At 46.9% G+C, this 14,679-nt stretch overlaps 1 protein-coding gene across 11 annotated transcripts in view; it reads left to right on the top strand.

Annotated features, from left to right (window-relative positions):
- Nucleotides 1-14,679, top strand: part of ABCA1 (ATP binding cassette subfamily A member 1) — a 177,282-nt gene that overhangs the window by 117,413 nt on the left and 45,190 nt on the right. For all 11 annotated transcript variants that reach the window (XM_082403724.1, XM_082403720.1, XM_082403726.1 and 8 more), the window contains 7 exons: nt 3,427-3,667; nt 5,473-5,612; nt 5,971-6,087; nt 9,757-9,954; nt 10,695-10,900; nt 11,501-11,677; nt 13,231-13,453. In XM_082403724.1, coding sequence (XP_082259850.1) covers nt 3,427-3,667; nt 5,473-5,612; nt 5,971-6,087; nt 9,757-9,954; nt 10,695-10,900; nt 11,501-11,677; nt 13,231-13,453 — 1,302 coding nt within the window. The remainder of the gene's footprint in view (nt 1-3,426; nt 3,668-5,472; nt 5,613-5,970; nt 6,088-9,756; nt 9,955-10,694; nt 10,901-11,500; nt 11,678-13,230; nt 13,454-14,679) is intronic.

The following is a 14,679-nucleotide window of genomic DNA, read 5'->3' as shown; positions in this document are numbered from 1 at the left end:
TACAGCTGTTTCCTCTTGCATCACTGGCCCGCCTTTTGTCTGGGGTAAAAAAAAAAATTGAAGGCATCTGATGCTCCTGTTGCTCATGTGGTAGAACCTCTCCAACTGAACAATATACATTCTTCCTGGCAGCTGCTTCCTTGTGCCCTGCTTGTCCCCTGGTCCTGGACAGCAAGGGCCACCTGCTCCTCTCAATGGAACACTAAATCAAGTCACTTTTGCCACGAGTGACTCATTGTCTAACTTGCCATTTCTCTGGGACAAATGGGAGAAGATAAATAAATAAGTGCACTTGGAGATCTGCTCCATGTTTGGAAAGAAAGTTGGTTGTTTGACCAAAGCACAACCCTTAAAAGGAAAAGGAAAAGGGAGTTAAGCTGCCCTGGTTCATGCAGTTTCACCAAATTTCCCTGTGTAATCCACATGACAGATGTCAGTGGGTCCTACTGTGCCCATTTTACAGGTGACACTGAGGCTCAGAAGAGCTAGACAACTTGCCCACAGTCACCTAGTAAGTTAATTGGCAAAACTGGGATTCGAACCCAGGACCGTTGGCCTCGAAAGCCCATGTTCTTGCTACTTAAGCCCACTTTTTGTCCGAACCCTGATGGTAACTGGAATAAACAAAATAATAGATAAGTAAATAAAGAAATAGATAATAATAAGTAAATAAATAGAATAAAAAGGAGACTCTTCAAAGAAAGAAAATATGGATTCACAGGGCTGGCAGTTGGCTGGGAATGGGGACTTTTGGAGGCAGATGAGTGAGAGCGGACATGAGCTTCACATCTGGGTGACAGGAAGGTGAGCCTGGGGAGGCAGGGCAGGAAACAGTGTCTCTGTTACCTGCCCAGCACCCACCAGGTGTCTGCCACAGCCGGGTGCTGGGGACTCAGCAGCGAGCGCACTAACTTCCCTGTTCTCGTGGGACTGACATGGGGCGAGAGACAGAAATAAACAGTTCTGTATATAATGTGACAGCAGGGATGCCTGCCATGAAGAAAAATAAAGCCGGGTAAGAGGCTGGAGGGCTGTGAGGTGGTGTTTTAAAGGGGGCTGATTTGTGAAGTCCTCTCTGTTCAGGTGACATCTGAGCCTGAAGGGAATGACACTAGGGCCTCCACTCCAAGCAGGAGGAACCGTAAATCCAAAGACACTGATGTTGGGCATGATGAAGAGATGTATGTAAAGACCAGGGAGAAGCTGGGGCGAAGTGAGAGAGTGGCATGGACATATATACACTACCAAATGTAAAATAGATGGCTAGCGGGAAGCAGCCGCATAGCACAGGGAGATCAGCTCGGTGCTTTGCGACCACCTAGAGGGGTGGGATAGGGAGGGTGGGAGGGAGACACCAGAGGGAGGGGATATGGGGATATATGTCTATGTATAGCTGATTCACTTTGTTATAAAGCAGAAACTAACACAACATTGTAAAGCAGTTATACTCCAATAAAGATGTTAAAAAAATAAAATAAAGACCAGGGAGGAGCCCAGCCGTGGCCAGACAAAGAGAGCAAGTGAGAGGGGAGTCGGAGGTACGGTTAGGGTTAGCAGCAGGAGGTGAGTGCCGTGCAGGGCTGCCAAGGCTGGGTTTACACTGAGTAAGATGGGAGGCCAGTGGAGGGTCCGGAGCAGGGGCGCCTGGTGTGACCTAGAGGATGAGGGTTGTTTATGGTTCGCCTGTTACGCTAGGAGACTGATGGGGGCGAGGGCAGGAGGAGGCCATCGCAGTGGATTGAGAAAGTGAGTCGGCGGTTCTTCTCTCCACGGATGAGGATCAAACACCACCTTCCGTGGGCTGGAGGATGAGCGGCCCCCCTCCCTGTGAGGGGGAGCGCTTCACGGAGGAGGTGTGGCGCGGGAGCTGCGGTGTAGAAGAACGAGTAGGAGTTTGCCCCTAAGACAGGTTCCGGGAAGAGCCCAGAGTTTGGAATAACTCAGTCATTTATGGTGCTTCTGTCCAAAGATGTGCTGGCTTTAGGTGGGAAGCAATTTGTCCTTTTGATTGGGGGATGGTAGGCTGGTGGTGAGAAAGAGAAGTGAGTGGCTTTTGCTGTCGTTTATAAACCTCTAGGGCTGTTGCACCCACCAAGGAAAGGAGAGGTGGTCTGACTACCTCTCCCCTCCCCGTCTGTATACCTCATACAGGTGATGAGAAGATAAAAGTCAGGAAAAGCGGGCCGCCTAACTGTGTTCTCCTGGTGTTAGATGCTCCCTCTGGAGGGAGGAATCTTTGTGACCTCTGACCGCCTCCGGGGCGCCTGGTTCCCCTTGCAGGCAGAAGGCAAAGGCGGGCTCTATGGCGCCCAGGACCTTGTCCCTCACTGGAGCCAGCAGGCTCTGTGAGATGGAAAACTGGGCCTGCGGAGTGCGAACCTAGCCCACCTCCGGGGCAAGTACGGGGTTCCGCAGCCACTCCCCGCTGCTCACCACGCCTCAGCCCTCCAGGCGGTGAGAACATGCAGTGGCATGGCAAGGAATGCAGGGATTTTTTAATGATTTATTGTGAAATGTGTGGAAATACAAAGTGCTCTATAAATATTGAATTACAAGAGCCACTGGGCCAAGAATTCCGCACGGTGCTGGGGTACGTTGGTGTGTGAGACAAAGGTCACGTGTGAGTCCCAGACTCGCCACCCCCCCCCCCCACCCCCGGCTGCCTGGGGCATCTGGCTCTTCCCGGCAGGGACCGTTCTGTGTTGGGCCCTCTCTGGGATGTCAGATATCGTGTCACTTTCTCCTCGCCACACTGTTTTAGCTTCATCATCTTGATGAGAAGTTGGGCCCTCAGAGAAGTGACTTTCTGAAGGCTGTGAGCTCATGAGAAACACAAGTGGGATTCAAACTCGGTCCCCCACCATGCGCTCTTTCCATTGCCTGACACTCAGCCGAGACAAGGATGGGGACTTCACACACAGCACCTCTTCTGCCCGGGGGCAGAGGGCCCCTCAGTTTCCACACTGAAGTTTGAGGTGTTGTAGAAATGAGGCAGTGACCGAGGGTGTAAGTGGTTCCTGATGTACGCCTATGAACACATAGTTGTTCAAAGAAAGCATCCTCTTCTGTAAACTCAATGATCATCCGAATAGATAAAGCCCGTCACCAGGGGCTCCCCTAACTGCTAAGCGGTGCTTCTCAGTCTCTAACGTGTCTAGGAGTCACCTGGGCACCGCGTGAAAATGCAGATTTGAACCGTAGATAGATAGACCACCTCAAACAGCCTCCAATGACACTGATACCACTGGTCCCTGGACCACAGAGGAGGAGCAAGGCTCTGGCAATCCCGTCACAGAGCGATGGCCCTCTGAGAGGCGACATCAGACGAGATAGGTTCTGGGGTGAGGCTTTGGCAAGGTCAAGAAATTGACCTGTTTATTCCTCTTCTGTGTCTTCAACCTTCCCTCGCTCTTTCCTCTCCTTCAGCTGTTCAGCATGAGGAGCTGGAGTGACATGCGGCAGGAGGTGATGTTTCTGACCAACGTGAATAGCTCCAGCTCCTCCACGCAGATCTACCAGGCCGTGTCCCGCATCGTCTGTGGCCATCCTGAGGGGGGGGGCCTGAAGATCAAGTCCCTTAACTGGTACGAGGACAACAACTACAAAGCCCTCTTTGGAGGCAACGGCACTGAGGACGATGCCGGCACCTTCTATGACAATTCGACAAGTGAGTGTCTGTGCAGACCCCAGCCCTGGCCCCAGCCCACCTCGGTTCCAGGCTCAGCCCCGTGGCACCCGTGGCACCTGCGGCACCTGCTTCCTCGTGCTTATCCTCATCCTACGTAGCAGCGGTGGATGTTTGTTTACCTGTTTGCCCCCCCAGACTGAGCTCCTAGAGGAGGGAATCTTCTCCTAATCAGTCAACTGTCCCCACTTGTGTGAATGGGGCCTGGCACATCCCAGGCGTGCAGTGTGTTTATCACGTGAATGGATGACTGAAAACCAATCTCCTCAGTTTTCAGGGGGATGTCAGAGGGTGGCTCCCAAAGTGATCAAGTATCTTCTCCTTCTTCTCCTCCTCTCCCTTGCCCCTCCCCTCTCCCCTCCCTCTCCTTGAGGTATGCTTTACAGTAAAGACTTAACAATAACAACAACAATAATAAAAGATAACATTTAGGGAACATTTCCTATGTACTATGCATTTTATTTAACTTAGCTCATTTAACCCTTACAATAACCCTGCAAGGAAGGTTTTATAACCCCACATTTTATAGGCTCAGAGAGGTTCAGCGACTTGGTCAAAGCCACACCATAGCTAATCGGCAAGAGCCAGGATTAAGCCAGATCTGTCTGGCTCCATGCTTTTTTTCGGTAAACCACGTGGCCTTCAAAATACCTGTTCATGGTGGTGTGTGTGTGCCGTCAGACTCGGACATGCGATCTGCTGTTTGTGGTTCTTAGCTGCAAGGTGGCGTTAAAGAACCCTGTAGCTCCATATCTGCTCCCCACACTCGGGCAGTTTCGTGGGGATGTGTGTCCTGTGCCTGGTGGCAGCCAGGAGCCAGTGTTACAGTTTTAGACAATGGCATCGTTTTCATTGAAAATATGATGCAAGTGAGCCTTTCTCCATTTCTAACTGCAGGTGTGTCTTTCGGACACTGAGTGAGGTGGCTTTTTGTGCGTTATTGTGACACAAGAACCTTTTATTCTTGTCTAGAGTGAAGCACTCCAGACATGGCAGGTTGCTTTGCGAGCCTGAAGGGAAGGGCGCTGTAGGCAGTTTTCTGAAATGCCATCCCCTCCGCTCCCTCACTTTGCAAGTCAACCCAAGGGAACCTTCATTTTTACAACAGATATAACTGTGAGAAAATCCTCTTTAAAAAAAAAAATTATCTTTGTAGCATGTAGAGGATTCTTAGTATCTAAAAGAACCCAGAATGAAATTTTTAAAAAAATCAGGAATCCTTCTGGATAATCAAACCCTGCTGTCTGTTATAAATTTGGATTTTTCAGTTTGGGATGTTTATTACATTTATTACATATACTTGTGATGAGACCTATTAATTAAAGGGAAATTTAAAATTTCTGCTTGAAAACTAAAGTCTGAATTCAGCTCTTTGTTTCCAATAAAAGCAAAGTGGTGAGGACTGGTGCAAGCTATCTAGAGTTACAAATCTAGAGTTATAAAGGATTGTGCATAATAAAAAACATTTTTCCATATTGTCTCAGTTGTGAGTTATCCATCATCAATGTTATAATAAGCTCTGATTATTTATCAAGCATCGTTCTAGGGGCTCCACAGATAGCATCTCAGTTAATCCTCTCTGCATCTCTGCCAAGTAGATGTCATTAACTTTATTTTTACAGAGGAGCCAGCTAACTGAGACTCAGACAAGTGATGTTGTTACATAGCCATTAAGTGGCAGAGCTGAGATTTGAACCCATGACTGACCAGCTGGCTCCAAAGCTCTTGTTACTTCCTACAAGTACATGAGCATGCATACAAATATTTGCCTTTCATCCTCTTCATAGCTCCTTACTGCAATGATTTGATGAAGAATCTGGAGTCCAGTCCTCTTTCCCGCATCATATGGAAAGCTCTCAAGCCCCTGCTTGTTGGGAAGATCCTGTATACACCTGACACTCCAGTCACAAGGCAGGTTATGGCTGAGGTAAGCTGCCTGGGCCCAAGAGGCCCTCTACAGAATCCTCCTAGAATTATGGACAAAAATATAAAGGTGGCTTAGGATGGCGTGTGTTGAGTATACTCATGGCTCTTCTGGGATTTCCAAAGAGTGAGAACCTCCAGTCTGACTCAGGCCCAAGCTGACTGTTGAGGGCCAGCTCTCCAGCCTTGGGTATTTGAATCACTGCTGCAGGCAGACACTTCTTGGGAATGGGAAGGACTGGAAAAGGGCCTCTGTGATGGAACATCTTTTCAGGGAGCAGCTGAGTTCTCATGTCTCTGCCTCTCTCTCTCTTTTTTTTTTTTTTTTTTTTTGCTGCCCCTGGCTCCCTGTTTGACTCCAGGTGAATAAGACCTTCCAGGAACTGGCTGTGTTTCATGATCTGGAAGGCATGTGGCAAGAGCTCAGCCCCAAGATCTGGACCTTCCTGGAGAGCAGCCCAGAAATGGACCTTGTCCGGGTGAGTGTCCCTCTGATTACCGTGTACCTGACTGATGCTCTTTACTTTCCCAGAAGTGACTGAGATGAGGATTCTTTACATTGAACCAGTGCAGACGCACTGAGCATTGCTCAAGCCACAGGCCCATCACTTGGCAGAGCTACAGGTGACGGTGCACAAATCACACCGTTTCATGCACATCAGCATCAATGCGTCTGATAGTCAAAATCAGATTTCCAAGAAACCTAGGGCTGGTATTTGGAGCAAGAGTTTGGTGATTACAGGACGTTGATGATTTTCATTTCTGGCTCTAGAGCCACAGCATCTTACTTAGCCCTACTATGTCCTTGTGGGTCTTGGACAGAGGTGTGTGTGAGCAAAGGTCTGGTCTGACCTGAGATACTCATTCCCCGAGGCACCGTGTGCGTGTAGAGCTGCTGTTACTGCATGGAGGGGAATTGCACTTAGTGCTTCAGAACCACTTGAAAAGGGATAAATGCTCTAGAGACAATTGGATTCAAAAGCGGAGGAGTCTGAGCAAGAATGGAATGTCTCCTTTGCTTGAGACTGAGTGCCATTTAATTGCATCATCCTGCCTTGGGCTGAGTCAGAGAATCATTAGACTATTTCCTCTCTCCATGATGAGAGAGGCCTCTTCCTTTTTTTCCTGCTGCTATTAAGAAGCACGAATGGATTTTGCCAGGTTTCTTTTCTTGACACCTCATTGATCAGAGGGGCAGCTGGGTGTTAGAGGAGGTATCTACCCTGGGAGGTACTCTCCCAGGCTGAGGACTGTCCCTTGATGCCCTGGGAGGGACGATACGCAGGTGGTCTTCCAATGAGGGGAAGGCTGGAGTCATCTTTGTTGCACTAGTCTTGCAATTTAATTCTTAAATTGGGAGCCTTTAAAAACCAAGGGACTTTAGTCAGAAAAACATGAACAATAATTTGTATGGATTGACTGAATACTTCTGACTAATAATAATAACAGCAACAGCTTATACCCTTCAAGGATGGATCTCTGTTGGACTCCAGTCTCTCCTCCAAAAGGGATTCAAGTGGTCCAGCCACAGACAGTGCCATAGACTTAGGTGTGGTCTCAGGTGTCTTCTTCCTGGTCCTCTCCTTAGAATGTACATTTCTACTTGTTGGACTTCTCTCCTTCTGAGTCTCAGAGGATGGTGAGGGTCCCTGTTGAAGGAACTCCATGAGTTTTAGTCTGTAGGCAGATAGATGCTTCCCCTACTCTTAAATAGAGGGTTTGACTTGGATACTCCAGCAGTTCACAGGCTCTCAGTTCTTCTGGGACAAGGCGCTTGCCAACATGGCCATGGCATTCATTAGGAATCCTGCTGGAGAACACAGGATGTGTGATAAGAAATGGAGGAGCTGTGGCTGGGGAGAAAAGCATGACGTGTGGTTTGGAGAGCCTTGGGCGTGAAGCCAAGGACCTTTACTTTAAGCTCTGGAGCACCATGAAAGGGTGTGAGGCAAGGGGAGCTATTACTCTGGTTTGACAGGTGGATTGAAGAGGGGAAAGGTGGAAGGCAGAGTCCAGGGCGGAGGCTATCCAACTAGGTGGCCAAGGCATTGGCTGGAGGCAAAGCCTGGTGACTGCTTGATTGTGGAGGGGTGAAAGAGAGGGCAGCTTCAGGATGATTCTTGATTTCTAGCTGGTGGACGGTGGGGATGTCCAACAGGCCAGTGGGTATTGGGGCCTGGAGTACAGGGGGCTGGTTAGGCTGAGATGCCAAATGGGGACTCATCAGCCTGCGGGTGGAAGTCGAAGGAGCCTCCTCCAGCTGCTTTCTTTTCTCTACTAAGGAGTGTTTATTTCACTCCACAAGCTTGGGCCACTCAGTCCTCTGTACCCCCTGCAGCCTTGCGTCTGGTACACAAGGCAATGCTTGAGACTTCTGCATCTGTTGGGGTAGCTCTTTCTTTTTTGTTTTAGCTTTATTGATGTGTAATTGACAAAAGTGTATGTATTTAAGGTGTACAACTTGGTGTTTTGATATATGTGTGCATTGTGAAATGATCACCACAATGGAGCTAAGTAACATGTCCCTCACTTCACATAGTTACCTCTTAGCAAGTGTCAAGTATACAGGACAGTATCATTAACTATAGTTACCACACTGTACATTAGGGCCTCAGAACTCTTTGTGCTGCAAAACTGAAACTTCATACCCTTTGACTTCCCTGTTTCCCTCAGCCCCCGGCAGCTACCGTTCTACTCTGTGGTAGCTCTTATCTTCTGCTGTCTCTGGCTCTGTCTACACTCGTCGCGTCACCCCACATATCTGGAGGCGCTTCTCCGTTGAGTCATGTAACCCACTGATATAAACTGTTCTCCTTTCTGAGCTGCTGTTTGTCTCCTTCATCTCAAGCCTCTGCTTTCTCCCTGGCCACTGCTCCTGAGGGGGATCTTTGGTCTCCTGGCCCCTCTCGTGCCCTAGAACGGCCATGTGATCAGTGATCTCACTGGGCATGTCTCTCCGGCCTTGCTGCCCTCCTTGACCATATTGCTGAGAAGCCACACTGGCCAGGGAGGGCCTCACCCCAAATGCCACATGTCTTCACTCAGGTCTTATTTGCTCAGTTCAAGTCCCAAATAAGTCATTTCAGAATCACTAACCCATACCCCTCTGAACCTTTGTGAGGTACAATTTTGTACCTATTTCATTAACAAAAATACATATCTTAACTGATGACAGTATAAATTGTTATTCCCTATAGGAAAACAATTTGGAATGGAAATTGTATGAGCCATAAAAAATGTGCTATCCTGTGTATCTGCATTTCACACACCCTCAGGGATGTATCCCATACAGAAATAATTTTAAAGAAAGAAGTCACCATATGAGAGAGAATGTTATTGCTATAATAATTGTTATTGTGAGAAATTAGACTGAATGCTGCGGTATGGGAATAGTTAATGAAATTATAGTTTATATACTCTATAAAAACTATTATGCTCCCATTATAATAATAAATATGAAGCCACATGGGGAAAAAACTTATATGTTAGTAGAAGTAAGACTGATTTAAAAAATAGCAGAGTTTGGCCCCTTAGGGATTCCATTTCAGTAGAGCCAGAGCTTCATGTACGTTCTCAAAGGTGTGAAAGGAGTTGTAGCTGATTCTCCTTTCCATGAGCTGAGGTTGAAACAGACCCATTTTTCTGGCAGCACATCTGTGCAGGCCTCTGCCCTGGTCCTCTGCACCTGCTGGTTGACCACCAGATAGGTTTTCCTTCTTTCCATGTTGACCCACGTGGAGAGCCAGCCAGCTAGGGAATAAGAGATGGAAGACAGGCCTCCTTTGCATCATGACCCATGCATCCCACAACTGGAAAAGATCATATTGGTTTAACAGCAGAATTCTTTTCCCAGACTAAACAGCAAAAGTAGGTGTGTCTTAATTCAATCTAGAGATTAGGGTCTTTATGAGGAGTCATCAGCCTGGGTCTCAAAAGAGGAAGAAGATATAATGCAGTGGGAAGGTGCAGTAGAATCCGAGAGCCCAGTATTCTCACCTGTAAAATGGGAACACTGGGTTACCTATCTCACAATTTTCTATGAAGATTTTAAAAAAAGACAATGTATGTGAAAGGGTTTTGTAAACCATATAATGCTCATCAAGACTTAGTTGGTGTTTACTACTTGTACTTTGTCATTGGAATGGCAGACGCTATTGGACAGCAGAGGCAATGACCACTTTTGGGAACAGCGATTGGAAGGCTTAGATTGGACAGCCAGAGATATCGTGGCATTTCTGGCCAAGCACCCAGAGGAAGTGCAGTCCACTAATGGCTCTGTGTACACCTGGAGAGAAGCCTTCAATGAGACCAACCAGGCAATCCAGACCATCTCTCGCTTCATGGAGGTGAGGATCTATTCTGCGGACCACTTAGAAAAGGCTTTGGCTTCTTTCTCTGAGATGGTGCAATAAGGTTTGGATTGGAGTAAAGTTTAGAAATAATGTGTCATCTTATTTACAGTAGTATCCCTCCACCTAACACACAGTGTAGCGTACAAAAAGGTACTCAATGGATGTTAGTTAAATGACTGAGTGAGTAAATCAACAAACCTAACTTCTAGCTTTATTCTATCTGACTCAAGAATGTCTCTATCCATTGTTTTCAAGGTTTTCCTGTGTTTTGATATCCCAATACCTAATGGCAACAAAGCATTCCCTTAAAAAAAGCATTACTTACGAAACTTATGTAAAATCTAATAGGACCAATTACACTTTAAAAATTGAGTCCTAAAAATGAGGTGACTTAATAGGGACAAATGAAAGGTTCTTTTGTTCTGCTTGGTTAGTTGTTATGACTCAAAATTACTAAGAAAACAGAAGCAAAAATGAGGTTTAAACCTCTTTCCCTCCACAAAAATCAGTATAGGTAACTTACCTCTAAATACTTCCAATATTTCCCTTAAATTGCAGTTAAAAACCAAAACAACCCACTTTCAATTGAATATTGGAGAATGACTTGAGAGGAGTAGAGAGTGGGGATAAAAGAAGTCATGCACTTAGCGCTTCTCTCTTAGCATAGATTCTGCCTTGGCCACCGCTTGTTTTCCCGGCCATCGGCATTCTCATGATGGCTGTTCTTCCTTCAGTGTGTGAACCTGAACAAGCTGGAACCAGTGGCAACAGAGGTTCTGCTCATCAACAAGTCCATGGAGCTGCTGGATGAGCGGAAGTTCTGGGCTGGGATCGTGTTCACTGGAATTGCTCCTGGCAGTGTCGAGCTGCCCCATCACGTCAAGTACAAGATCCGGATGGATATCGACAATGTGGAGAGGACGAATAAGATCAAGGATGGGTAAGTTGAATCCCATCGTACCAGTCAGTCTTGGGAAAATCAAGAGCAGCTAATGTGAGTAGAGGTACTTTATTTTAACTAATAATTTGGTAAAAATTTCCAACAAAGTATAACTCAAATTGGTGGCATGATTTTGGTGTAACTGGCTCATTCATTGTGGAGACAACTATTGCAAAGGTCTTAAAATATCATGATCTTTTGGTTCAGCATTTCCATTCTAGGGAATTAGTCCTGAGGAATTAAATCAACAGGAAAAAAAGACATTAGGTTCTCTGTGCCAGCACTATCCCTTTCTATAAAAGGGAGCAAATAAGCAAGATAAAAGGGAATGGTTAAGTAAATTTTGGCCCGTCTACTTGTTGCAATGTTAGGGAGCTAATGGAGCGGGGGGGGGGGCGGGGGTGGAACCCAAACCAACAAGTGGTTTGCTCATTCTGATTATATTTATTTAAAAACATGTGTACGTGTCAGCTGAGACCGGAAAGTAAGACACAGAAATAAGAAAAGTGGCTCTGTAATGGTGGTAGGATTGTGGGTGACTGAGTTTTTTTTTATTGTATGGTTCTAAGGAATGTCTGATCGCCTGTGGTTTGATTTAAGGTACTGGGACCCCGGTCCTCGGGCTGACCCCTTTGAGGATATGCGGTACGTCTGGGGGGGCTTCGCGTACTTGCAGGATGTGGTGGAGCAAGCGATCATCAGGGTGCTGACGGGCGCAGAGAAGAAAACCGGCATCTACATGCAGCAGATGCCTTACCCCTGTTACGTTGACGACATGTGAGTTACCAGCGAGCCACCGCCTTCGCTTAACTGGTTAACACTGTCCCCAGGTGGTGTGTACACACGCACGCACACACACACACACGTCAAGGGAGGAAACAGAATGATTACATTTATTTTATATGTGTGTTGATACTGGTCAAAAAATTGGTTAAAACAAGATTGCAGCTACTGCCAAAAAAAAAAAAATTGTTTTTGAAATTCTGTGGCAATTTCAGGAAATAAGATGCCAGATGTAGGTAGCTGACAGTTTGAGCCACGTCACCAGTAATCTTCACTCCTTTCTAGTCCATGGTTACCAGAACTTTTATTTTTTTATACTCTATCCTTTCAGTCAAAATCAGCCCAATCTGCAAGTTTAAAATGTGTCATGATGAGCACATGCCAGACGCATCCACACATCCTCACGTCCCCCAAACACAGAGGCACAGCGTTCTAGACCTATAAAAGCAGACTTCGTGTCAGTTTTTCTCCTTCCTCTCTATAAGTGGTAAACCACATTTTCAAACAATGCAGATAAAACCGAACAAGGCCTTTTTATCTTAGACATTTTAGATAATCTTTTAGTGCTTAGTCACTGTGCTGCCAGGTCCTCACCGTGGGGACTTTGGAGCCAGTGATTTCTTGTGAGAGAGAGAGAATAGGCAGAGGTGTAGTTATTGCAAGCATCTGAAATATGTCCCGTCTCTTCTGGATTCTGGAAACTCTCTTATTCTCTGTTGTGTGAGGGAGAGTGTGTGAGTGTGTGTGTGTAGAGATCAGAGTGCAGAAAGAGCAGGGTTCCTCTCCTTGTACTTCTCCCTGCTTTGCATTGAACAACCCATTTCCTTGCAGGGCTCACTCTAGCTTTTCTAGGTCACTTGGATTTATCTTGTTTTTCACCTTCAGAAAGATTAGCCAGTATTTTCCAAAGGAAGACTTTTCCAAAGACCCCCTAAGCCAAGATTTACTCTAGAAAGTATGTATTAAGATGGGAACACGATGAGAGGTCAGAGGCATTCAGAGCCTTTGCCGGTTGTCACGTAGCCTGTAAGTGCATAAATGGTAAAGCTGGGACTTGAACCTTGAGTTTCAGAGTCCAGATTCTGTGTTCCTTTTACTTCACTGCATTTCCTATTCTACTTTGGAAATCTGAAATATTACTGACAAGAGCTGCCTGAAGTGTATTTCTGCACCATCTGTCGTTAACAGTTATGCACGGCAAGCTGATAGTGAGGTGACCTTGAAGATGTTTAACTTTCATGACAGAATGAGTTGGTTTTTTGGTTTTGTTGGTTTTGTTTTAGTACTTTAAACTCACCCCCATTTAGCTTAATGACATCTGAGAGCTATCTGGTTACTAAAGCAAGCCCTCCAAGAAGTTTTCTTTGGCATCACTTTGTTAGTAGTTTCATCACTGCCTTACCCCACTCACGAAGCGTGACTGTCAGGGTGCACGGGTCTGCCCGTCTCGGGCTCAGTGCTTGTGCTTTCTCTTGCATGCAGACCCAGAGGTGTTGGCCCAGGAGCCTGGCTTACACTCACCTTTACTCCTCCCCCCGCCCTTCCAGCTTCCTGCGGGTCATGAGCCGGTCAATGCCCCTCTTCATGACGTTGGCCTGGATTTACTCTGTGGCTGTGATCATCAAGGGCATCGTGTACGAGAAGGAGGCGCGGCTGAAGGAGACCATGCGCATCATGGGCCTGGACAACAGCATCCTCTGGTTCAGCTGGTTCATCAGCAGCCTCATCCCCCTGCTCGTGAGCGCCGGCCTGCTGGTGGTCATCCTGAAAGTAAGGCTGCCTCACCGGCCCCTCCCTGCCCCCCGTGGGCTCTGTGAGCAGAAGAAAGGCACGGATTCTTTGGAAGGGAAAGGGTCATATGTGCTGTTCCCTGAAATTCCCTCATTTTATAGTTGGGGAAAGGGAGACTGAGAGAAGGGCAGCAACTTGTCCAGAGTCAACCCAGCTGGTTAGCAGCTAAGCAGGACTGAACCTAGGGGTCTTGTGTCCCAGGTGAGCACAAGCTTAACTACGCCATGCTGTTTGGCAATGGTTCATGGCAGCATCTGAGAGTTACTCATTTTCCTAGATGTATTGGGTGGTAATTCTGCCAGAATTTCTAAAAACCATACTCAGAAGCATAGATATTGTTGCACATTAGGATTTTCTGGAAGCAGAGGCTGAGACGGAGTTTGGGTATGGGTATTTCTTAGGGATCCACACCTCTAGAAGGGATGGGGAGGATACAGGATTTAGCAGAGGGAGGAGTTGAACTGTGACGCATGGCCAACTCGCCGGGCACTCTTGCCGCGGAGCTGAGATGTCCAGCCCTTTCGCTTACCCCAAGGCCTCCCTCTCTGACACCGCATAGATCCAGGCCCTTCAATTAGTCATTGGAAGGGTGTGCCCCAGGGCCGGACAGCTGTCTGCAGCTGGGACAAACGTAGAGGGGTTGACACCTGAGGCTGTCTGCTGACAGCCAGGCAACAAGTCCTTCCTTGAAGGGGACTCTGTACAGTGCAGTTCTGTGTCCACCCCTTACATTAATAGGTTTATATGCCATTTTTTTCACAATCATTTCATTTAAGGATGCATTGTTTAAAAATAAATGTTTTTAAAAGCAGAGGGGTACAAAGAGAAAGGAAGTAACATTTAATTTAATACCAGCTACTATTCATTACAAATGAGCACTTACTGATTGCAAGCACTGTTTAAAGCACGTACGTGTGCTGTCTTGTGATATCCTCACTAAATAACCCATTTAACATACAAGGAAATGAGGCCAAGGAAGGTTAAGGACTTCACTGAGGTCACCCGACACTGTGGCAGAGCAGTTCTTGCTAAAGTCAAGCCCCCCTCATGCTCTGATGTCTGACTGCCAGGGTTGAGCTATGTGTCCGGGGTGGAGGTCCTCTGGCTGGTGGGTGAGAGCCACTCTGTGACAGCTGAGCGCTGGTGGGTCCTGCTGAAATAGAACCAACTGCTAGAGAGAAACTTGAAAAGTCCACAGAGTTTGG

The sequence above is a fragment of the Balaenoptera borealis genome, assembly GCF_965194805.1.
Source record: "Balaenoptera borealis genome assembly, chromosome: 8".
NCBI classification, from domain to species: domain Eukaryota; kingdom Metazoa; phylum Chordata; class Mammalia; order Artiodactyla; family Balaenopteridae; genus Balaenoptera; species Balaenoptera borealis.
This window is presented reverse-complemented; position numbering and strand designations above follow the sequence as displayed.